The sequence below is a fragment of the Nipponia nippon genome, unplaced genomic scaffold, assembly GCF_047370975.1.
Source record: "Nipponia nippon isolate SJK-2023a ecotype South Korea unplaced genomic scaffold, ASM4737097v1 scaffold_8, whole genome shotgun sequence".
NCBI lineage: Eukaryota > Metazoa > Chordata > Aves > Pelecaniformes > Threskiornithidae > Nipponia > Nipponia nippon.
In genome coordinates this window covers 750,943-776,896 of record NW_028262402.1, presented here as the reverse complement: position 1 = coordinate 776,896, position 25,954 = coordinate 750,943, and the positions used below count along the sequence as shown (strand labels likewise).

Here is a 25,954-nt window from a genome sequence, read left to right as displayed (position 1 = left end):
TGAAGTTAAATCCAGGTTCAGACAGACTATTCTTGAATTAAAACCAAACCTCTTCATGATAAATAGCCATAGCAAATAGCAGTGAGTATTTCATCTTGTTTTGACAGGGCTAATGGTGAAAAGAGAATGGTATCTTTAAGTGAAAGGGACAAAAGTGAGCACCAGAACCTAGGGATTTTATTAAAGTTTTCAAAACCCAAGTTTTTCCCTTCTTCCCTATACTGCATTCACAATTATATATCAAGATGATTACAGATTCTGAAAAATGAAGTGGTCATTATTAATTTTTTAATATGACTGCCTACCAGTGATAAAGAGTTGTACAAAAGGATTGGCTCAGACACAACATGACTTGCAAGCAGCAGATGAGATTCAAAGTGATAAGGTAATTGTTTTTTTAAAAGCTTCCTCATCAGCTGGAAAAATGTTGGAGGCAAATAAAATGAATTTTATAATGCATTATACATATTAATAAGACTGTGTCCATTTAGGTGAAGTAAAATGTCTTTGATAATTTCCTATTTAATTTAAAACATCATCTGTATTTGATTCTTATGACTGGTCTAAGAGTCCTTCAATCTTGGTATCAGCAGATAGTTTCTTTTGGCAGTAACTGCTGCATTCATCAACGTCTAACAACTGTAAACCTGCACTACTCTATTAAATAACATCGATCTGGAAGCACAGGCAAGTTTTATGAATTTTAATGAATGCTGTTCTATTAATGACAAAGATTCAGAGCTCCAACTGCCTCCAAGGTTGTTGGCTTAGGGGGAAAGCCTTTATACCTGGAAGAAATAGGCAACAGAACAAGCATCTAAGAAGATTATAAGATCAGTGTTCTTAGAGTAAGACTAGATTTTATTTTCTGTCTTCTTCAGATGTTTTTGGAATGATGAATTCTGGACTGCCTTGATACTGAGGGACTTGGTGACTTTTACTGGACACAGCAGTCCAGCGCAAGAGTATTGGAAAACAATAGACCTAAATACAGAACACATCAGGAAATTTCCATCAGGAAACATTGTTTGCAACTCAGTTTTTAATGTAATTTCTAATTTGCTGTATTCACTGAAACTCTGGTCATAGATACCGTGTTGTCCCATTAGCACACCTAGGAGACAACTGGAGATCCTGGATTTTTAAGATTCACTGGTGTGGCACAGCTTGCTACAAAACCCATAAATTTACCCAAGTATGTGCCTGCCACGGCATTGTCACCTTTAAGACTAAAACAGGAAGGTTAGGGAGCTGCATTTTGGGTTTATGCGGCAGGGCTCCTGCTTCTACAAGAGGGCCTCTCTGCAAGTCTTGAGGCTTGGTTTCGTGATGTTAACAGGGAAAGCAAACAGGGCAGGTAGGCTTGCAGGGTCTGTGGCTTTGAGAGATTTTATGGTCTGAAGCAGATAACTGCTTGGAGATACCAACAAAGAGTCTTGTAGGCTCTTGAGTCAGAGAAAGATCTGGAAGACATAACATTGCAGAAGAAGCACGTAGCCTGGAAGCTCTGAAGTTGAAAGATCTCCCAGTGAAATATTTTTTTGTTTTGAAATTAAATTTGCAGATTTTGCTTTTCAGCATGCTCTGCTCCTACAGGATCTAGGTTAGGATGTAGCGCAGCATCAGCAAGCAGATCTGTCTGAAGCTGTGAGACACCAGCAGTGCAAAATCATGTGCTGCATTTCTACACTCGGGCACTGTAAAGCAAAGGCAGGACAACAGGAGCCTCTGTGCCTCTGCATGTGCACTGAGGGGACGGGGTACCTGCCAAGACCTGCAATGCAGGGGTCCTGCACTGTTTTCCCTGCAGTATTTTCATTTGTCTGCAGTCCTTATATGAAAATCAAATAGACAGCAAGGCTGATCACATGCCTGTGCTGACCATTGTCTTGTAACCTTCTTTAAACTGCTCTGTTAATGCTAATTACACTGTGATTTGTTTGTGTAGTGCCACTGGAGATCTTTCTGTTTAAAGACATCAAAGTGCTTCACAGCTATTAAGAGGATACTGAGCTGATTTAGACGAGAGAGGAGAAGAGCTGCATTGTTCCCAGCCCAAGCAACCCTTGGACCCAAGAGGATGACATCTTTCACCAGTAGAATGTAAGGCAGTTGTGAGCCAGACCAAAAGCCTGTCTTGGCAGCAGGGCTCTGAACATCTGTGGTAAGCAGGAGATAGCTAGGAAAAGGTATAAAATAGGACTGTTGTATGGTGACTATCTCTCTCTGACATGGTGTTGGTACTTCCCCTGGTCAGAGGGTGTGTCACTGTATTTAATAGCTTGTGACAGATTTTTCTTCCAGTTTTTTTTACAGTTGCTTTTTGAACCCTTGTAAATTGCTAGCACCCATAATTCCTATGTCAGGGAGTTTTACAGCCATCTGTGTTTTTGCTTATGTCACCCGATATAGCTTAATTTAGTGTCTCCTACATCTAATGCTTGAAAAGACTGCAATCTTTCCCTGTTTACTTGTGCCTCTATGCCAGACACAGCCATTTGCACTGCCGTTGCTGGCCTCTGCTTTGAGACTTGCCAGATCTTCTGGGAACTTCTTCCGGGATGGTCAGGGGAGTCCTGGGAGCCCTTGAAGGAACATTAGGGTGCAGTGAGGACAGCTAGATGAGCTGGTGGCTGCTAATAAGCTCCAGCAGCTTTTAGCAAACTCTGCCAGGTGCTCCTGATCAAAGGGAGCTCTGAGCTTGCAGATCTTGAGTCCTGATCAGGGACAATCAAGCACTAGGTACTAGGCAGTAAGTCCTGGCCCAGAGCACAGCTCTCTGAGGCAGCTGTTTGTACAGCAGTTTGCATAGAAGGGTATGGGTAACTCTGCTCACAACAGCACCAGTGTCCTGAGTTATTACAGTGATGTGTCACAGGATCTGGTCCCCATCAGCCACTGGAGCAATTTTACCTGTAACAACGGAGGCCTTGAGCAGCACATGGAGCTGCAGAAGGAGGATGCAGTTTTGCAGGTCTCAGGCTGCAGAGGCACTTGGGGCCTCTTGCTGTGGATGGGGAAATAGAAGATTGCCTTTTGGCTAGCATGAGGGTTGTTCTCATTGAGGGTCTGTGTCACCAAGTACATGAGCTGTGGGAGCAGGTCAGCAGACTGCACAGCATCAGAGATGGCAAGAAAGAGGTCAATCAAGTCCTCTCTGAGACCCTGCAGCTTCAAAAGCCTGAATCTTCAACTGCAGCAGCGGGACGAGTAGAGTTTCTGTGTATCAGAAAGTGGAAACTCCCATGATGGTGAACGCTGGAAGCTGGTGACTTCTGGCTCTGGGGGGAAGGCTCCTCCTCCACATGCAGATCTGCAACTATGAAATAGATTCAGTGCCGTGGAAGCTTCCTGGCTGAGAGCTCTGTCCAGTGAAGCACTTGAGCCAGCTGAACCCTAACCACATGGCAAGAGGAAATGGTGAGTGATAGTGATGGGAGACTTGTGGGGAATGAAGACGCCCATCCGCCGACCTAACTTGCTGTCTGGAGAAGTTTGCTGCTTACTGGGGGGTCATGAGTCAGATGTTGTGGGAAGACTTGTTTCAATCCTCAGACTATTACTCTGGGCTGCTCTTCTGCCTGCACACCCATGATACTGTCCAGAGTGACCTGGGAAACATCAAGCATGACTACACGGCTCTGGGTGCAATAGTCAAGGGCATGGGAGGCCAGTCAGTGGTCTCCTTAATACTGCCAGTGACGAGGAGGAGGGCCTGAAGAGGACTGGATGGATCCTGTGGGTCAACAGCTGATTGCCAGCAGCAGAGTTTGGCTTCTGTGACCATGGGACCCTCTTTGAGGATCAAGACTGCTTGGAAGGGGATCAACCTCACCAAATGGAGCAAAAGCATCTTTGCCAACAGGCTGGCCAACCTGGAGAGGAGAGCTTAAACTAATAGTGATGGGGGAGGGAGGTAATGACCAACAATCATGTGAGGAAGTGAATGAGCAGGTTGAAAGGACCAGTGAAGGACCAGGAATGAGCGAAGGGTCCAGCATGATGTGAACAGAAGGGACTAATCAAAATAAGAGCAGGGAAGTGGGATCCCACCAAGCATAAGCACATAAGTAAAGAAGTGACAGGGAAAGCTCTCAAGCCATTTTTGGGAAATCAGCACAGTTGGATGCTTCTCTGTCATGCCACATTTAATAGCTCGTGACTTGGATTCGTGGATTCCCCTGTGAGAGAACCAGATAACACACAAACACACACTCACTTAGGATTAATTATAAGCTTTAGTCAGCAAGTAAGAACTGTTACATACTAAGTACTAACTCATTCCTGAACCTCTGATCCCAATCACCATCCTCTCAGTTCTGCAGAAAGAAGTAGGTTTTTGAAGCAACAGGTGGTGGCCCTGCCTGTTGGTGGTAATGGCAGTCCCTCCGGTCCACCCATCAGCAGCCTGTTCCCAGCACAAAGGGTTAACAAAGCAAGCTCATATTTATAGCTGGTTTCTTGGCAGGCAGTGCAGGTCACACTATTAACAGATTTTCTTTGTCTAGCTTATTGCCAGGTGTTCTTTGTCCAGCAAGTGGCAGTTTATTATTGGATTCAGTGTTTCAGCTTGAGGCCAGCTTTCACTGTTGCTGAGTTTGAGCAACATTCAAGAGCAGGGTTGCACACTCTAGCTTTGGCAATATTCAAGGCCAGGGACGAATGCACGGTCACACTCTCTGAGGTGCCCGTACACTAATGCACACTCTGTGGGAAGGAAATGAGAGGAATTAGAGGTCTGTGTGCATTTGCAGGACTATGAATTCCTTGGTGTCACAGTGATGTGGCAGGATAGCTCACAGGACTGGAGTGCTGCCATGGATAGACAGGCTTTTTCAGGAAGGACAGACTGGGACAGCAAGAAGGGAGAGTTGCCGTTTATATAAGGGAGCAGCTGGGACACATCACACATCTGCCCTGGGATGGGTGATGAGCTAGCAGAGAGCTTGTGAGTCAGAATTGGCTGATAGACCAAAATAGGTGACATTGTTGTGGGTGTCTGCTGTAGACCGTCTGATCAGGAAGCAGTAGATGAGGTGTTCACACAACTGGAAGAAGCCTCACTTTCACAGACCTGGTCCTCATGCAGGACTTCAGCCACCCTGATATTTGCTAGAGGGACAAGACAACAGAGCCCAAGCAATCCAGGAGGTTTCTGGAATGCATTGATGACAACTTTCTAACACATGTGATCAAGTTGCTGATGTAAGATGCTCTACTAGACTTCATACTTACAAACAAGGTAGAATTTATCTAGGATGTGAACACTGGGGATGCAAAGGTTGGGGATGTCCTTGGCAGCAGTGTCCATGAGATGCTGGAGTTTAGGATTGTGAGAAGAGGGAGCAAGCCAAAACAGGATCACAGGCCTAGATTAGATTTCAGGACAGCAGACTTTGGCCTGTTCAAGAAACTGCTGGGAAGAATCCCATGGGATACAGCCCTTCAGAGAAGAGGCATCCAGCAGAGCTGGTTGATTTTCAAAGATCAAAAGATCACTGCCTCTAAGCTCAAGATTAGTCCATTCTGATGAGCAGAAAATCAAGCAAAGGCAGCAGGAGGTCTGCATGGATGAACAAGTAGCTCCTGACTAACTTCAGACACAAAAAGGAAGTACAGAAGAGGCAGTAGCAGGGACAGGTGATCCAGGAGGAATACAGAGGCACTGTCGGAGCATGCAGGAGTGGGGTAAGGAAAGCCAAAGCCTATGTGGAGTTGAATCAGATGAGGAATGTGAAGGGTAATAAGAAGGTTTCTACACGTATATCAGCAGCAAAAGGAAGATTAGGGAAAATTTGGGCCCATTCCTAAATGGATTAGGGAACATGGTCACAAAGGGCACAGAAAAGTTTGAGAGGTACTCAGTCCTTTCCATGCCTCAGTAAGACTGGCCTGCAGGAATCCCAGGCCATTTAGACTGGTAGGAAAATCTGGATCAAGATAGCCACCCTAAGTGGAGGAGGATCACAACAGGGAACATTTAAATTAACTGGACAGACACGAGTCCATGGACCCTAACAGGATACGCACATGGGAGTTGTCTGGTGTCACTACAAGCCACTCCTGAGTATCTTTGAAAGGTCACAGTGACAGAGAGAGGTTCTTCAGGACTGCAAGAAAACAAATGTCACTCCTATCTTCAAGAAGGGAAAGAAGGATGATTTAGGGCTGGTCAGCCTCTCCTCAGTAAGGCAATGGAACAACTAATCCTGGAAACCATTTCTAAATACATGAAGGACAAGAAAGTGATTGGGAGTATTCAGCATGACTACTGATCTCCTCATTGTGAAGGGGAAAGGACCTGGGGATGCTAGTAGACATGTTGAACATGGTACAGCAATGTGCCATTGTAGCAAAGAAGGCCAACAACCTCAGGTTGCATTGGGAGGAGCATTGCCAGCAGGTCAGCAGAGATCATCCTTCCCCTCTGCTCAGTACTGGCGAGATACATCTGGAGAGCTGTGCTGGGCTCCCCAGTATAAGACAGACTCTTCTCTGTGCTACCCAGTGAAAGGATGAAAGGCTGTGGGCACAAACTGAAACAGGAAATTGCATTTAACAGAATAAAAAGCTTTCTTCCTTTAAGGGTGATTGAACACCATGACAGGTGGTGCAGAGAAGTTGTGGAGTCTCTGGCCTTGAAGATATTTAAAACCCAACTGGACATGGACTTGGGCAACTTACTCTAGCTGACCCTGCTTTGAGCAGGGGGTTGGACTGGGCAATCTCCAGAGGTGCCTGCCAACCCCAGCAATTCTGTGAACTACAGGTGACAGCCTGGCACCTTGTTCTGATGTGTTTGGAGCCATGGCTCCATATAATTGTTCTCTGGTTCACCAGGTCTCCTTGATGCTGAGATAACTACTGTAACATGTGGATTATAAGGGGAGCTGTATTTCAGTTTTACAGATAAGGAAACCGAGACACAGAGTGACTTTTCTACAGTCATTCCTTTGGCTAGGGTCAGGATCTCATATCTGCATATGGAGTCTTTTATCCTGACTTTTGCTTCAGCCTGAGCTGTGACTGTCTCAGATTTGTCTGAGAAAACTAGTAGCTGCTAGTTGAATACTCACCTCTTCTCTTTTTCATAAATCTTTTCTTTTTTTAATGGCCTTGAACAATCAACAATATTTTTCATAGCTAAAGAAAGTAGTTTTATCTTAGAACTAAACATTTATCAAGTTATAGCTCCATTGCACTGGCACAACATTTAAAAATATATTTTAGGAATAAATAAATGCAGTCATCTGTAAAGCTGCTGTCTCTGAACCACAATTACTCAGCCTTTTCCTTTCTTCTTTTCCTCAGCAGGTAGCAGAATAGAAATACTGAAGCATTAGTCATTTAAAAATGTGATAAAGTGTTTTCATGCCTATGGGAAAAGAAGGGGGATTAAACAGTTGCTTAAAATGTGTCACAGTGCCATGCCACTATAGGAAAGAGAGGGATAATATTAAAGAGACTGCTGCAAGAAGTAGTTAATAAATGAAGAACTTGGCAGCAGGGTGAAGAATTTAGAATTGTCATTTGTTGTAACTGATGAAACTATCAGAGCGTCATTTATGAAGGTACACATAGGTAAGCACTCCCTGACTGTAAGTAGAGTAGAGATCTGAATACCTATCAAAATCTTCCTAACAAACCAGTAGTTTGAGCACAGCAAAAGAGCAATAAAATGTGCTCCTTTTTGGTAAGTGCCTAGGTGGCTTGTGGAGTTACCACCAGTCTGGGGGAGGGAGAACCCCCGCTGTGGAAGGACAACAGCAGCAAAGGGTCTGACTGCAGCCTCTTGTCTCTGCATACACATTTGCTGCTGGGAGATTATTTGCCCATTTCTAACCCCAAACACCTACCCAGAGCACTTCCATAATTAATGAAGCTTTCAGAGAAGGGCCAGCTGTTAACACCTTTCCAAATGAATGGCAACATGACCATTTGTTTCAAAAGTAGCAGAAAGGAGCTCAAGAATATATAGTGTCTAGGTGTTTGGCTTCTCTGAGGCTTTACATTTACCATCGGACTTTCTGGTTGAAAAATATTGTAGAACAGTAGTTCTGTTCTGTCTAAGAACAAAATAGAAGTTATTGCTGTTCTTCAAAACCTCACAGCTCTCCAACTTGCCAGTCTACCTGAAATGTTCACTAAAATGTAAATGTGGGTATATGTACTGATTTGCTTTGGAGTTAGGCTTCCTTTCTACTCAAATTTGCATTGCCCAAAGCAACAACTTTTAAGAACCTGAGAGGATTGGTTTCTGATTGAGATTCTCTCCTAACAGGCAGATTGATGACCAGAACAAAAGAGATGAAAGTACGTGCAAAAATGTCTGAGGAGAGAGCAGATCTGGAAACTATACTCAGTGTGAGGAAGGTGAGAGGATGGGCTCTCTGACAGGCTGCTCTTCCTAACCATGCACAGTTACTCTATGACTTTATTGTAAGGTTTCCCTCCCAGGAGAGGTGCTTCCCTGAGCCTGCAAGGCAGCGATGCTGGGGAGTGGAAAGCAGCTTCCCCTTCCTTTTGCCAGGTATGCTCCCAGCAGGTTTTAGATCTGTCAGCCTGATGGGGAGCTTTTTTGTAGCTTCTTTGGTCTTCCTGGAAGAGTAATGTGAGGGTGAGGCAATGGCCTGTGGACCCCGTGGCAGCTGTCTGCAAGAAGGTAGCTCCTTTCTTCCACGTTAACAGGCCGGGAATGATCTTCAGGAAAAGAAAATGCACAGGGTACAAGAATAAAGAACTATTCATTGCGAGGAGAGTATGTACTAATATGTAGAAGGCTATTTTGCTGTAACGCACCTTGGCATTTGTCTAGAAGTCAGGGTGGGCAAAAGTCCCCTCTTGACTATGTTTTCCCTTAAACTTTCTTCAGATGTGTTGCTAGAAGTGTCACCCAGTCCATCATTAACATTTCAGTTTACAGTCTGAAAACAAGCACAGGGAAAGTAAGGATTGTGTTTTGGTGTGGTTCTTTTTTGCTTTCTTGAGATCTTTGTTCCTTTTGTATTTTGCTTTATCCTGGTTCTCCTTTTCATCTGATTCTCCCACTGTCAGTCCCTTCAACCTTCAGAAAGATGCTTGCTTTTCTACCTACAAGGACACATCAGAAATCAAAACATACCTCTGCATCTCTCAGTGAACAGCTTTGCTTAAACATACCACGTGAAGATACCACAGAGCACTCATGAAAAGCATACTGAAAAGATATATTAGTACATTGTGCCAGAATCCTGTGTCTTGTCAGGATCTGTTGCTTCTTGTCATTTGAGGAATAGATTTTGCTGACAGCGTCTACGTAAGTGAAAATAGTCGTTAGATTAAAATGCCTTTTAGAGTGCATGACGGATTTAACAGCTTTTATGAGCCATTTGTACAGTGAAATACCATCAGTCAGTGAACCATTCTCAGGGTTGTATGGCAACTTGGAAGTTGTTTTAGCCAAGGGCAGCATTTCAGCTTTCCAGGGCAGTCTTCATATTGGACACTTCTGAACACAGCCTTATGCAAATAAAATGTGTGTGTTTGCCAGTCAAATCCATATTTTATGTGGAAAGACTGTGGTACTTCAAAACTAAATAAGCTGCAATTTTGTCTTTTGGTTACTGAAATTAGGAAGATAATGAATTATGACAAGATTTTGCTGTATTTCTAGTGCACTAGATGAGTCATGTCAGTATAGTCCAGGTTAAGAACTGCTGTCAAAAAGAATCAAACTCAGAACAGCCCTTTCACTGAAGAACATGTCTTGTTTCAAGTTAGAAGGACAAATTCAACACCAAATTCTCATTAAACTTTTTGGAGTCGATCTGAGTTTTACAAGACTTTTATTATTTTGCTATATTGCAGTATTTAAGTATTCCAGCCAGTTTCATGAATTCAGATATTTCTGAGTCTGGAACAGGCCATTAGGTATATCCAGAGTGATCTCCAGTGAAAAGTAAGCTGCAGAACTTTATCCAGACAACCTTTTCTTGAATACAATGTCTTGTTCATGAGTAAAGCACCTCTTTCATAAAAACATCTGACATGGTATGAAGATCTCATGAGAGGACAACTGTCTGTCCTCTCCTGTCTGTCCCCCAGTGTATACATCATTTGGGTGCTTGTGCATTACCTGAGTCCCTGTGCTGCTGTAGCTGATCCTTGTAGTCATAGGAGTGTTGTTAGGCTTTAGTGAACTGCAGAATGCTCTTTGCATTACAGTCATTGTCAAATCTGCCCTAAGCTCAGGGGAGACAGACAGAAATTCATTATAAGCCAGATAACTGGGGGAGGATCTGCTCTCCAGATACATATCCAGTGCCTGGACTCACTTCCCAGGAAGCAGTCTAGTGTAGTGCGTGCTGAGACACTGGACCTACTGAAGCCTCGTAAAACATGCCCTCCATTGAGACACTGGGATAGGACATAGATTAGGAGGGAAAAGGGGTTGACTCAGTGCTAGAGGTTGATCAATACAATATTATTTTAAATATTCTAAATACAATAGTATTTTAGAACAGAATCTCATTTTTTAGAGGAGCAAGCCCTGAATCCTTTGAAGCACAATTTGGAGAACAGTTCTTTGATGACATCACGGCAGACTGTTTTCTATTTTCTAACCCTCCTGTGGGCAGTTTCATGAGATGCAAGGAACTCAGCCTGCACTTAGAACAATCAGCGACAAATGTTCCAAGTCTTCCAACCAAACAAGCTCTTCCAAAGCACCTGTTTCTAGCAGTGGCTGATCATATGATGCTTGAAACATAGAAGTTTTTACTAATGTGTTAGATGCTGGATTTCATGGAGTCGGTAAGAGCTCCCTTAACAAGGCCTGAAGATGATCCCAGGATTTTTGTACTGTTTGCTTTGGGCAAGCCCTAGATGTGCAGGATAACCAGTCCTGGAGCGTAACTCATTTTTGCTCAGCCCCAAGTGGTCATATGTATCTGCCACCTCAGTATCTCTTCCTTTCCTCTCTCTCTTTATTAGTTGCAAAAGCAAGTCTTTAAACTTGGGGAAACCTGTATAGGGCTGCTTTGGAAAAAAGTGCATGTTTTGTCATTGGAGGTGCGGTATAGCTATTACTGGTGCTAGTACACGCCTGAACAGTAAAAAGTTCAGTGATGTTCTCTTCATTGGAAAATGCTGATTCTGCAGATTCCTTCATGGGCAAATCAAAAAAGAAAAGAAAAGAAAAGAAAAGAAAAGAAAAGAAAAGAAAAGAAAAGACAAAAGAAAAGAAAAGAAAAGAAAAGAAAAGAAAAGAAAAGAAAAGAAAAGAAAAGAAAAGAAAAGAAAAGAGAAAAGAAAAGAAAAGAAAAGAAAAGAAAAGAAAAGAAAAGAAAAGAAAAGAAAAGAAAAGAAAAGAAAAGAAAAGAAAAGAAAAGAAAAGAAAAGAAAAGAAAAGAAAAGAAAAGAAAAGAAAAGAAAAGAAAAGAAAAGAAAAGAAAAGAAAAGAAAACATGCCCTTGGCTTCTTCTAATTTAATATCAGAGTAGTCAAAATATATCTATGCTCTGCTTCTGTTGCAAAAAAAAATCATTCAAAACAGATGCCATTTTAAAGCAGTCTTTTTTTCCTAAGAAAATTACTTACTCTCTGTCATAGTTTGTTGATCATTTTAAGGTGTTAAGTGCTGAAAGCAGCAGTTTCCTGGCTGTGTGCCATTTGGAATTGGACAGAGCATTAATGCCACCTGCTGAAAAGCCTCATGGGACCTGCTCAAGGGAAGATATATACTATATTTGGGGCTTGGAGGTTTTAATAACACTTGGTAATAGTAATAAGATTCTTCATGTAAAATAAAAATAAAAATTAAAAAATCTGATACATTCTCCCTCTTGACAGATGGAAGTTTAATTCTCTTCTCCCCTTGCTTGTATAAATCTTATCTTGACATTTATCAGGAAGGCTCTCAGACACAACATTATTCCATGTTTCTGAGGTCTTAAAGGAAAATTATAGTATAAGCGTCAGGTTTTGCTAAGAGAGGAGTCTTAATTCTCACAGACAGAAGATAGATAGCTGCCAATTTCACAGAAAGTTCAGAAGGCCTTTAGTACTACAGCTGTTTGAGGAACACATTTTGTTTTACTATTGCATAACTGTTTTTTTGTTAACATAACAAAGGCAGCAGGCTGCATTTACCTGAGGAAAATAGGTTAAGTGAATTACAGGATGTGCATATGAGAGGCATAAAAAGTGTGGGACATACCATGATGTCTCAGATACTGGAGCCAAAGCTAGAGGGTCTGGACGTGAAAGCACGACCTAAATCATTTTAGAGAGTAGTTTGCTACTGTAGCAGAAAAACAGCTTAATGATCCACAGCTTTAATGTGGGTGTCATCGGAATGGTGCTTAAAGTCTCAATGTTACTGTGTATTTAAAACTACTCTTCATTTTTCTTAGAAATTCCACTCCTGGAATCAAGTGATGATATGAAAATCTCAACTTTAGTTTGAAAACATTAGCTAAATTTCCAGCTTTTTATTGTGGAGAAAAAAATTTACAGTGCTAGCCCAAGGAATGTAGTTCCTTTCAAAATTTTAAATTAATGACTCTTTATGCAACACATGTGGACGTACTGTGGATTATTGTCAATGACACATAGATTTTAATATGGGAAGATCAGATCCGGTAACTTTTATGCTAACGCTGAACAAAGTAAGAATCAGATCATGGTGTGCCAGGAGTAAGGATCAACCCTGAATAAAAGACCAAGGAGCAGAGCCAATGCATGAATTATCTCTTCCTCTTTAACTTTGACCCAGCTCACTGCTAGATTGACTTTCTGACAGAGGAGGTTTGTGAATTGCCTTCAACACGGTTTAGGAAAAAAAGTGTATTCTTTCTATTGTTTGTTAGTGTAGGAAAACTAACACAAGAGAAAATCCTACTGACATGAACACCTCACAGAGTCATTCTTCATAACAGATAATGATGTAAATTATCAGCATGGTTACTTTTCCCTCAGAGTCAGTGGAGAGTGAAATGGGCACTTTCAGGGGAAAATGGTGCTATTTAAAAATTGCTTCCTGGAAGTACCTCTCTTCTCCAGGTCAGTAGCTACTGTCAGAGTGCAACCGTAGGAAAGTGGGGTGTTGTCAGTCATTTCCTCAAATGTGCATGGTCTGATGTCAGGGAGCAACTGATACTTGTGACCAAATATCCTCCATGAGTGTTGAATCCACCTATTCTTCCTGCTGGAGATAATCCCCTTTTAAATTGCTGGCTGCAAATTTACTGGGCATAAAATCAGCCTCTTCTCTTTTAAACTACATAAAAAAGGGACAAAGACTTCTTTTTAAAATCAGGATGAAGCCTGCAATAGGTTATTAAACAAATTGTTACTGTCAGCAAATGGCCTGGAATTCCAGCTCTACTTTAAAAAATTAGATGATCTTGTGAAAAATACAGGGGAGAAACCAAACATATTAAAAACATAAAACACTACAGGCTCTGCATGGTTGTTTGGTAGTTTGGCATTTGGAATTTAATGTTGCATTAATGCCCCCTGCTGATAAGCTTCAAAGATCTACTTTGGATCAAGCTCAGTATTTAATAGTACTGTGCATCAATACTTTCCTTAAATTAAAAAAAAAAAATCCAGAGTATATCTCATCATAACTGGATTCATCTGGATTCATAAATCACATATCTTTTAAGTCTGCTCCGTAACAAGGCCTGTGCTGTCACAAAAGCAGTAACAAAAAAGTCCTTATAATTGTCACATATGAATCCTTTCTACTGTTTGTTTAGTAAAAGGGACAAAGTGATGTAGCATGACTGTGTAGGAACTAAATCTTAAAGGAGAGAAGCAATCTTTAAAATTCTGTAAAGAAAGCAGATTATTATAATGAAATATAACTTGCCAAAATAGAGAAACTGCAAGGGGTTTAACAGATATATTGCTATTCAGTGTTATACTAGGGGGAGCTAAATGATAGGACTTTTCACAGCATTTATTTTCTATTGACTTTCACAGAAACTCTCTTGCATATGGCAACACAGGTATTACCTGATTCCATAAGAGAGCTGGGAATTCATTTCCTCTTCTTCAAGCCATGAGGGAAATGCTTTTCCTTTGCTGTTAGTGATTAAAAAGACACTACTGTGTTTTTTCCAGTTTCCAGCACCTGTGGTGCTGAATCTTTCCTCATTGTCCATTCATCTCCCTGCCTCCCTGAGGTACATAAGGTACATAAAATCTTGTGCAATTGTCCATAGCATTGGCTGACCACCTAAAGCTTGTAGGGACATCCACCACTGTGTGTCACTCCCTCTGAGAGCAGGGTCAGGCTGTTACAAGATGGAATATTGGGCGCACAAACCCCTGGGTGAGTGCTGCACAGGGCTGGGACAGAGGCACTCCTAGTGCCCTCCTGTCCTGCCTGTGTGCAGGGTCCCAGACAAAGATCAGGCGTTCTGTACGGAAACTGATACCTTCCCATGCCAGCTCTGCTCCCAGTCATCAACAGCTTGCCCAGATATTGCCTTATGAATACAGCGAATTGGGCATTTTTCCCTTTCAGCAGGAACTCAGAGAGATTGTGAAGGGAGAAAGACTGTTTCAGCTCGTAGCTATGTGGGCATTTTGTACAGCAGTGTCATGCATATGGTACACTTTTGCATGTATGTCATAGTATTGGAACGTTAATAGAGAAGAGTGTGTGGGAAAAGGCCAGCAAATTTTGTAGCATTAAAGCACTGATTTTTATCAGTGAGAGAAGATTGCAGAGCATTGTTCAATGGTGTCACAGCCTTACCATGAAAACAGAACTAGGAATGCTATCTGACCCCTAACTTCTGTGCGTCTCTTACAGGATCCGATGCATACCATGCATCAGCTTGTGCTTTAAACAGCTGCAAAATAGCTGGAAATGCAGACCTTGAGTTACATAGATGTGTGCAGCTTCTTGTACTCAAGTCACTAACATGAAGAATTAAGAGGAAGGCAGGACCAGTTGGGAAGTACCCACTTTACCCTTAGCTTGATGTATGAACGAAGAGGGCAGTCAATCAGGCTTATGACATACATGCTTTCCTTTGGTGGCTCTTAAACAGGCAAGTTAGCATCACCATTACCAGCGTCCTCAGGAAACAGCATGGTAGATCTATAAAGAATTTTCCTTTGTTGTTTGTAAATGCATTTTTAATAGTCTTTAAGTTAATGGGCCCTTTCCTTACAAAGGCAATGGTTACAGATTACGAGTGAGAAAAGGAAAAAAAAACCACAATAGGACAGAATTGTTCATCCACTATTTGGTCAAAAGCAGGTATGTGGTTTTTGGAAAACCACAGCATGAGATGGCAAATTCTTGCACACACATTTCTGCTGTAGTAGACAGCCAGCAGCTCAGGATTTGAAACAAGATATGTCCATCACTTGAATTTTCTCCACCACAAAGGAGAAGTGTGCTGAACAAGTAGGGTATGTACGATAGAGAAAGGAGGGCAAACTGCTATTGATGTCAGTTATCCTTCTTAGTTGATAAAGACAGTGTCAGATTTCAGTGGATCTAGGAAGATTTGTCGACTCTCTGAGTTTTTTTTGACAGGGCAGTATCATGTGATGCATTCATCTGATAAGGCAACGTGGCTCCTCTCAGGCTTAGACAACTTTCAGTGCTGATATCAGTGGAATCATCCCAGGGGTTAGAACATGCTCTAGCATCCTTGTCAGCAGTCTGAGAAGGAAGGTAGGCAAGGAGTTATCGAGTTTGTTAACGGCATGTTGTTATTGTTCCCTTGGAAGGGTGTGGGATGTTTTCCAAGTTCTTTTCACTCCTCCTGGAATGGCCCATGTTTCCATCTGCTGTTGCAATACCTGTAGGGGTTGCCCTTGCCAGGCACCTGCCCAGGAGTACCATGGATATGAAGATGGTCTTCCTCTCATCTTCTTACAGGTCCCAAAAGAATCAATGGAGGAGACAGAAATAAAAGCCATTACAAGCAAATCCATCTCTAGTGGAAACCCAGAATAATATCAGAGGGCATGCAGCTTAGATTTCTGTGTTGATATGGAGAATTATTAACTTTGAAAAGACAGATGCCAGGAGAAAAATGTCTTTTTAATTAATAGGAGTACCAGAGGATTATAGCTTGTAATGGACCCATGCAACTGGAGCTCAGAAATCCACCAGCTCTGCATCAGTCTTCTAGCAAGCACTGCTTCCAACAAACTGGACCCAGTATCTCCGGTTGTTCCTATCCTACCTGGTTGCCTGAGCAAATGGAAAGATTTGTCTCTGATGCTTTGGACTTGGTTCATTTTCATACTCAGACCTTGGCTACATAAAAACTATTACACTGTTATAATACACAGCACAGTGTGTGGGTAGGCGTCCCTCCTCCCTTGAAGCTTGTGATTGATCCATGGGTCACAGTTGCCTGTCAAAGAACGTAGGCTTAAATTTATTACATAAGAATCACTGGTAAAATGTAAGGGTTTACAAATTAAAAGGTTGAAAACCATTGCTTTAGACTGAGAGAGCTGGAGCAGTGTGTAGAGTGGATTCGATTACACCTGATAATCAAAGTGCCTCATACTGTTATCTATTTCATTTCCTACATATTAAAAAGTTGTACCAGTTACAGCATTTTTACACCTTTATGTCTCTGTTGCCATTAGGAGAACTGTACTGCTTTAACTACACAGCTAGAGCTGGAGAAATCTAGCTTCTTTATATGGAAACATTAAGTTTCTGTAGTGTAGCACATAGAAATTCTTCAAGGACCGTTACATAAAAAAGAAGCTGAAACAGTTTTTAACCAGGCATCAGTATTTTTAGAGGCCATGCTACTCACACAAAACTACTTTTCCTGACACAAGTGCCTTAGGAAGATGTAAAGTTCTCTTTTGTTTGAGAGTGCCTTCTTCAGCCTTATAAACTATACCTAGTGCCAACTTAATTACTAAAATGGTAAAATAATACTATTAGTTCTCAAAGGGGACTTGTAAGAAGCTCTGCAGAGACCGCTCTGATTTCTACACAGCCCCAGCTTCAAAGCCTCTGTGTGCTAATAACCCCTCTCTCCCTCCAAGCTGCTTTCCAGCTTGTGCCAGCATGCTGACTGGACTTAAAAACTCCTGTAACAAAGCCATGTCCTGTAATTGGCTGCTCTCAGAACAGACCGTGACTTTTGTGTGCCACAGTTGCTTAGGAAAACTGATTTCAGAATCATACTGCAGAGTCAGTTGCATCAGGTAAGGGAGAGAAAACACTTTTGAAGAGGGGCAGCTTGGAAAGATCACTGGCTTTCACATTTATTCTGACAGTGTAAAATATGTGGTTATTTGGCATAATGAAACAATTCACTTGGAATTATTTTACCATTAAGTGGAAGTCCAATATAGATTGTTTTTCTCACTGTCTCCAAGCAAAATGTTTGTTCATTACACATTCCTCTAGCTGCTTTGTCTTTTTTTTAGGTATTTTCATAAAAAGTAGATTATTTGCTGCATCCAGTCCCCTGTCAACCTAAAAGATTATGCCGTTAGCCAGATCCTTACCATCCATTAAAAACATTAGTTCACTGCAGACAGAGACTGTAAGAGCCTTTACTGTCTGATACGCTCTTCCTCTTTCTACAGGCCTGGATATGCTACAGAAGTGTGAAGGTTCAACCTTGTAATGCATGTCGTTTGTGATAAAATGGTACAGAACAGATGCTTAAGAAACTGATGTAGAGACCAAGTCTTTTGCTGATCCCTGAAGAATTCACGCTGCTAACGCCCATTAATGTTAATGGGAGATATGTATCTACTATCCTCACACCTCAGTGCAAAAATAGGCCTTTTAGCTGCTAGCACATCTGGATCAGATGGATTTCTAATTAATTGTTGTCTCCATCTTCTTTGTTATTTGTAAGGACAGGCTTGCCTGAGGGGGTATTTAACGTTTTCCTTACCACTTGACCACTGTACAATGTGAAAATGTAGACCCTTCTTAAGAAGTTATAGTCAGGGTTTTGGCACAGGCAATTTCAGGAGTCCTGAAAAAATTCCTGGACACATACTGTGAAAAAGCTTGTCAAAGTAATTGTTTTAAGTAAAATTATCATGTAATAATACAAATCCAGTTTTTCCAGGAGTCTATATTTCTTCTTTCAGTATTTGAAGGAAGTTTGATTGTTTAAGAAAACCAAATATAAATTATGAGATATTTTCTTTCTCTATTTATGCCAGGTACAAACACTAGAGGTAAGAAATCTGTATCAGGTGAAGGATGATTTAGTAAGTGGATATCACTTACTAAGCTGGCCACAAATAAATGCAGACAACACTTACAAAAAAATTCTTGACTCCTGAAGCAGCATGAGTTTCTGAGGCCTAACCCTAATCAGGATACTTCAGGAAACAACCTCAGTAATTTTTGGATAGAGGCTTGATCTGCTTTTAGAAACATAAAAGTGGGTCATGAAATTTAACAATCCATGTGATTTCTTTCAATTTGCTGTGCTTCTAACATCCCTCTGCTGCAGCGGCAAGACTAGAGTTCCCATCTCCAAGGAAAAACAGCCTGGCTTCCTTCACAGAGAAAGACCCGGACCCATCCCTGGGCAAAGCAGTCAGGGATGCACAGTTAAATATTTCTGATATTACCCAGTAGAGAGCAAAGACACACTCTTAGCAATTCCTTCCAGCAGTAACTTAGGAGTCCTATATGTAGCTAACCTGTTTTCATAACACATGTACGCTATGACTGTTGGATGCTCCAGTGCGTCTATTCCAAGAGTCATGTTCTCATCACCTAGCTCAAAAAAGCACACTAAAATTTTTCAGGCTTTGCATAACAGTTGGTCACTGGAGTTTATTCAGAAGAGGACGTGGAAATCTGATTAAAATGGGTGGAACTGTGAGCCACAGCATGTGTCAAGAGTTGAAACCACTCATGCATGTTTGTGGTGCTCTACTCATGAAATTATGAAAGTTTCAGTTCATGAACTGAAACCCCTCACTGAAGCTTGCTGGTAACAAATAAACTGAGCAAGAGTATCAATAGGTATCTCATTGACTATCTGCTAGGAACATCTCATGCAATATACTGGTTTGGTTTCTTTCAGAGGGAATAAAAGTGTAGTCTTTTATGTTGTCATTTGTGTGCAAGAACAATTTTCCAATTATCAGTCATGCACATTAAAGGCACTGTAAAATATATTATCAGTAGTGTGCGGGAAGGCTGATAAGCTGAAACAATTTACCTATTTATGTATAAATACCAGCAGTACTTGGTGGTTTTCAAATTCATTCAGATGGATTTGCTTTATGATTTATATGAGTGACAAAACACACAGCAAAAGGAGATTTTTGCGGTGCCCATATGCCTGTCTTACAGGACATAGAGACTGTATGGCTAGAGAATACATGAGAAATTTTTACAGCCTCTTCATTTTCTCCCGCAATTTCTTGCTCCTCTATTAAGAACTCTGGAGAGTCTTCAGTAAAGGCTGAAGAAAAAGCTCTGCCTCCAACTGTGTCTATTGTCTATGTTCATCTCTTGTCTTTTACAGCTTTATGTCCCGTTCCCAAATGGAGTTGGCCTCTTGCTTTCTTGTTTGCAAAACAGTGGCCTCTTCTCTGTGGGTAACAGTTAAAAAGAAAAAAAAAAAAATCTTCTGATCATTGTTAAGGGAACGGGGAAGTGCTTTGCAGTGAATGAAGAGAGTGTATGCAGTCTGGGACTTCAGTCCCACTATCTGGTATTGTAATAATTTTGTTTTGAATGTGCAGTGGTCTCTGAGTTATGCTGTCAGAGTATTAAGGCAAAGGGGAGGATTTCTGGATGTATCCCAGTAGCCCTAGGATTAGTGTGACTGAATTGTACTGCTTACTTTGAAGATTCTCTTTATACCCAGGACACGATCTTACACTAATACCTGATTAGCACATGCACCAAATAATTAACAATTGCCCAGAGAAGATTGAAACACTTGCTTCATATTTCTTGGACATTTCAGAAAGTGATTTTTTTTATTATAGAGAACTCCCACAGCTTAAAGAGGTGTAAGGGTGTGCAGTGACAGGAAGGTCTGCAAGGACAGAAATAGTGTGGGCTTGTAGAGCAGCGCAGAATTTAATGGTGTGGCAAGGGACAGGTGTTAAGTGCTACAGAATTAATCCATTTAAATAGCTGGCTTTGAGGAAAAACACACACCAATTGTTTGAGTGCAGCTTGTAAAGCTTGATCTAAAATCAAGCAGGAGTTTTTAAATGGGGCTGAATCAGACACATATGTGTTTCCTTAACACTATCATGAATGAGCGTCTGCAGAACATAAGCATATATCATTGAGCTTTTTCATGTGCAGATGATTGACTAATCCAGAAAAATCTGGTCCAGAAGAAAGGTAAATCTTGGCTGTGCCACAGGTTCTACTGTGACCTAAGGGCAGTCATTTTATCTCCTCTGCTTTTGTCCCCTCTCTGTAAAATGGCGATAAGAGCATTTTCTTATCTTACAATGGAGTAGTGATGATAAATATTAAGGATTATGACATGGTTAAATACTGTGGTAATGGAGGCTATTAAGCACCTTAGACACTTCTATTCATTGGCTGCTTTTCTAAACTGAATTATTGAGCATTTTTAATTTTTCCCAAATAAACTCAAGGAAATGAATTGATAAAGATTAAAAAATAAACCCTGCAAAATGTCAGTATTAAATGGCATTGTGTTTTCTGAATTATGTAACTGAATGTTTTGTATCTTTTTCTTAAGTCAGCCTACCTGGTCCTCTGCATTGCTTCCTTCAGTGACTCTAAACCTGACAATAGGGCGAAAAGGCCAAGTTGTTACTTGCTACAAACTGACTATGGCTACAAAAATCAGGTATTTGTGCATTTGTCATTTTAGGTCCTAGCTTTAGAAATTGAAAAAGGTTAGGGGACTGAAGTTGATTAAGGCATCTGTGACCGGTAAATTAAAACAAATGTTGGGGAATTTTTATGGTACCCCTTAAGGCTAATGAACTCACATTTGTGCCTAAATATGAAGAAAAGATTTAATGAACAACGCATTGAGTAAAGTCCTAGTGCCATAAGCGGTTCTACAGGGAGTCTGCAAAGATGCATCAGGAGCTGATTCCTTATGTACACTTGCACCAGCACCCATCCCGAGAGTGGTTGCATGGGGCACCTCAGCCCAGCCATGTGTCCATCCACTGGCCCAGCTCCGCTGTTCAGAGGTGGCCCCTGGGCACTCCCCTTCCAGGGTGACCACAAGACAATGTTGTGGCTGGTTCTCATCACCAAGGGGAGCTTCACTCCCTTGGAGGGAGTCCTTCTGTCTCTGGCATCCCTGTTTCCAGCCAGTTTGACCCCTTCTTGCAGCTGGGCCGTCTTGCCCTCTGTGCCAGATCATTCCTTGGTCACAAATTACCACTGCTGAGCACTAACAATTTGAATTTCCCCTTCACAAACAAACCAAAAACCTCACTCATGGTTTTGTTCGCCTTTTGCTGAGAAGCTGCTTAGACCAGTGAATACTCAACATGAGGCACAAGAACATGCCACACAGATGTGGTCAGGTCTTCACTGACTGTATAAGGAGCAGAAATTTTGCTCACGCTCATGGTAATAGCTGGACTGTCCTTTCTGTACCTCACATCATCCCTTCTCATCATGGGACTGTGGTAGGGTCTGTTGAGCTGGAGGTCTAATTTCTGATGTCTGCTGTTGCTGTTTCCCTGAGATGGTGGGCATCACCTATAGGATCTGATGTTTTCACGATTCAGATGGTCTTTTTGCAGATAACGTTTTTTCTTTCTCGAAAGAGGAAAACACAGAAACTGAAGTGTGGCCAGGATTGGGTTTATTATTGAGGTATCTGTGTTGTTGCAGGTCAATATTGACATAAGTCTGACTGGAGCTGTATTTTATATGCAGGAGGGGTTTTCATGCAGCACTGAGGCAGCATTTGGCACTGGGAAGGTCAAAGTTGGTTGTGCAACCACTGCATAGAGAGCACATTTGGGATTAGTGAAATTTTCCTACCGTATCAAAAAACCACATTTTTTGAAAAGCATTTTTTTCCATATGACACCCAAAGAAGGATATAAGTTCAGTACCTGCTTTCTCTCTTTCCCAGTAATGGGAAAAAACAGCTGTCTATATTGTACCATCTCCTGTTCTCTCCCATGTATATGCTGGCTGAGGCTGGCAACCTAAAGCATGTCTGGGGGTGTGTTTGGGATAGGAAGGGTGGGTGAGATTGCTTCTGACAGCCCTGGGCGTACGAGGTGCTGGAACTGAGCTTAAATACCTCTATATCCAGCCATCCTGTAATCTCTAACGTGTTTATCTGGCCATGTCAGGTAGAGTAGTCATAGTGTCATTGCCTTCCTCTGATGTTAATTTATAAAACTGAGTTGCCCAGGGTTAATCAGGAAATCTATAGCTGATTAAGGAGTTAAATTCAGGTCTTCCAAGTCCTTAATTATAGGACTATGTTTTTTTATAGGGAATCCCACTGACTCATCCAGGATGCTGTAAAGGTCTCTGGGGAATACACAAATAACAGCATCTTGCTTTATGCCTGTTAAAAAAAATCCCTTACAGCAGGTATAGTGGCTTGAAAATGTCAGGATAAACAATGAAAGTTGAAAATAGTAAGTACTTTTTCAGCTACACATTTACGTAATTCAATACTCTAGCAGTTCCGTCTAAAGCTAGTATTATACGATCCAGATAAAATTACATGAGAGAATACATTTGTTCACACACCTTTAGAGGTAGATATTGCGTAGGAGAAAATACACAGACTAAATCCTTTGAGTTTCCAGCCAGTTCCAGCTGTCTCCAGTGGACACTGCAGGACATAGGAGAAGTGTGAGTGGGAAGAAGCGGCAGAGCAACTGCCTGGTACTGACCGTACATGGTTAGGTTATCTGCAATTTATTGTGGGGTGGTAGATCTCAAGGTTCTGGATCTTAATGTTACTGAATCATCAGAATGAAGCCAAAATCTTCAGAAAACAAATGCCTGATTAACATTTTATGTTGATGTATTACATTCATGCTGTAAATCAGAGTGGGAGAAAGAGAGAATATGCATCTTTTGGGGAAATAATTATGTAGATTCCTGCTTGCTTGAGCTTCTAAAAAGGGGCTATGTGCTTTGTCTATATAAATTTCACTTGGTACCATAATTCTGTAATCAGCAGAAGTTGATGTTTGAATCCATAGAGCTAATTGGTTGAGCTAAAAACATTAAACAAGCCAGGCTGCATTTTCCAGGGGTGGAATTAATCTGTGGTCTTTAAAATCTGGCTAGAAAATTATATTGCTAATTTTGAAGGTGAAAAATGGGGGACTGTGCAGATTGTCTCAACTTTGCCCTGCTCAAGTCTATCTTACACATTGCTCAAGGAGGCCGTGGAGTCTCCATCCTGGGAGATATTCAAAATTCGCCTGGACGTGGTCCTGGGCAATGGCCTCAAGGTGTCCCTGCTTGAGCAGGGGGCCTGGACCAGGTGACCTCCAGAGGTCCCTTCCAAGCTCAATCACTCAGTGATTCTGTGATCTTCTACTTTCATCAGTGATTTCTCTGTTTTAATTTTTTTTTTCTGATTTTAGTCCAACACCCACTCAAATATATGATGACTTTAATGGCTGTCTCATGTGTCAGAGCATATGTGCAAGGTTAGGCCAGAGGAACACATGGATATCTTGTAAGTGTATCTTTGAGACGGAGTTGCAAAATTATTTTTCAAAGGTCTAGTCTTAAAGTATTCTCACAGCAACATAGTTTTGATGCAGGAATCTTGGAGGCAAAATACTGAAAACAAGCCGCTTTGGAGTTTGTTATTTCATGTTTTCTTTATTATTATTTTCTATGGTGTGGCAAGGTAACTTGTATATGTGACAACTCTTGTAATAGTGGCAGGAGGCACTAGTCTCTATAAAGAGGATTCTGAATCAAATCCTGTAATTGTCCAAATTTACACATCAATATTGCTATTTTTGTAAGTGATGAGGATTGTGACATGAGATTTCCTTTGCAGTCTGGCAAAGAGGGAATAAGAAAGATGAATTAGTACATCCACTTAATTTCATGACGTGAGATTAGTGACAGCCTTTGTAAGGTTGTTTTGAGATGTGTTGAAGCAGTGTGGGAAGCTGACACAGACACTGACAATAGCTCATGCACAGTAACTGTGGTTATAAACAAAAAAAGTTGGTAGCTGAGGTTTTCCAGCCAGCCCATTTAGCCACCAATAAACTACCAAAAAAGAGACAAGGAAGACTCCTTGCAGTTTATATGCGTAAAAATGAAGATCCAGACTCAAGCCAGAGTCTTTCTGAAGAGCAGTTGTGATGGAGTGGGGAAGCCAGGCAGTGCAACCAGTTGTTCGGGGAGTCAAGATTTCTGAGTAGATTTCTAAAGCTTTACTTGTAAGCTGCAGCTCCAAGGAAAGGTGAGTGGCAGGAGGCAGATTTCCCTCTCGATGAGCTGTCTTCTGGGACACAGAAGGCTCTTCTGGATTAGCACAAGGTGCACATTGCCCTGCATGGGCTTGCAGCTGCAGCGGGGAAGCATTTTGGCCTTAGCTTCCTTTATCCTTTGTAATCATTGTTTCCAGCTCCCTGCTGCTGTGCACGGGTTTTAGCTTGTCACTGTTGGCTCCTGCAGTGCTGCCCCTCGTCCTGCTAGCTTTCATTGATTGTTGCTGGTGTTGACACTCACATGCCCTTTGATAAAGTAGCTGTCAAAGCTCCCATCCCTCTACAAGCCATGTTACGGACACACTCCTATCATCTGAGATGTTCATTAGTGTCGTTTGCCAAAAGGTTTATGTAACAGATGTTGCAAAACGGACGCGCAGAAACACACACATTCGCACACCAGTATTGCAAGGGCTGTCAGGGTGACAATAAAAGGAGGATGGTCTGCAGGACTAGAGTAGCTCGAAGGCATAGCTGCATCTCTTAAAAAAGCAACTAACATCTCTGTGTGGCCATGCTGTATTTTCAGCTTGTCATCATGGCTGGGACTGTTCTGCTCGCCTACTACTTCGAGTGCACCGATACTTTTCAGGTGCATATCCAAGGTTTCTTCTGTCAGGATGGCAATTTAATGAAACCATACCCTGGAACAGAGGATGAGAGCTTCATTTCACCTCTTGTGCTCTACTGTGTGCTGGCTTCAACTCCGACAGCTATTGTAAGTATAAGAAATTATTTGAATTCTCCACAACTGTTCCATAAATAATAGCAATAGTCCTGTAATATCTTTGTCCCCTCTCCTCTGTTTTCAGCTGTAACTGATTTACACTTATCCGAGTCTCTGTTTTGCCTTAGACTAATATGATCTTCATCAGTTATCTCCAGAAGTAATTATTCTGAGGTAATCACAATGCAAGATTGAGGGGTAAAGCTTTTTAAGCCTTTCACAATAGCTTGCTCACTTCAGTGATTACTTGTGAATTGCCAGGGCTCCAGAGAGGCTCTAATGCAAAGGTGATGTATTACTGGAAATAAGAAAACAGGATAAAGCTGAAGTGAAACCTGGGTCAGACATGCAGTATATCCAGGATTATTTGCTGTTATATTAAAAGGACTGTTGAAGGGCTTTAAAAGGCTTAGATGAGCAGAAAGATGCTCAATACAAAGAAAAGTATGAATGCTATTTCCTTTTGATTTACAATCTCTTTATTTTTGGCAGTCACATCCACTTAACGTTTTTTTTTTACCTGATTTTCTTTACTATCCAATCAGTAAGCTGCAATGTAGCTGTTCTGAGCAGATGAAAATATTCAATTAGCTGTGTACATACAATTCCAAACAGATTATTGCAGTCACTGATTAGCAAAACTTTGGCCCGTCTCCATTTTCTATGCAGAAAGTTGGAAATTTCACAAATAGCCAGCTTTGCTGCATTTGTAATTACATTGATAAATTCCTATCAGACTATGTCTTTATGTACTTTGTTGTTTTCTTTCTCTTTATTTCTTTCTTATATTAACTTTTCTTT

The 25,954-nt window shown here is 41.4% G+C and overlaps 1 protein-coding gene across 3 annotated transcripts in view; it reads left to right on the top strand.

The window, feature by feature from the left end:
- Positions 1-25,954, top strand: part of PLPPR1 (phospholipid phosphatase related 1) — a 136,735-nt gene that overhangs the window by 76,147 nt on the left and 34,634 nt on the right. For 2 of the 3 annotated variants that reach the window (XM_087741863.1, XM_087741864.1), the window contains one exon: positions 24,956-25,144. The exons of the other annotated variant lie outside the window; for it this stretch is intronic. In XM_087741863.1, the coding sequence (XP_087597989.1) occupies positions 24,956-25,144 (189 nt within the window). The remainder of the gene's footprint in view (positions 1-24,955; positions 25,145-25,954) is intronic. 3 annotated transcript variants of the gene reach the window in all.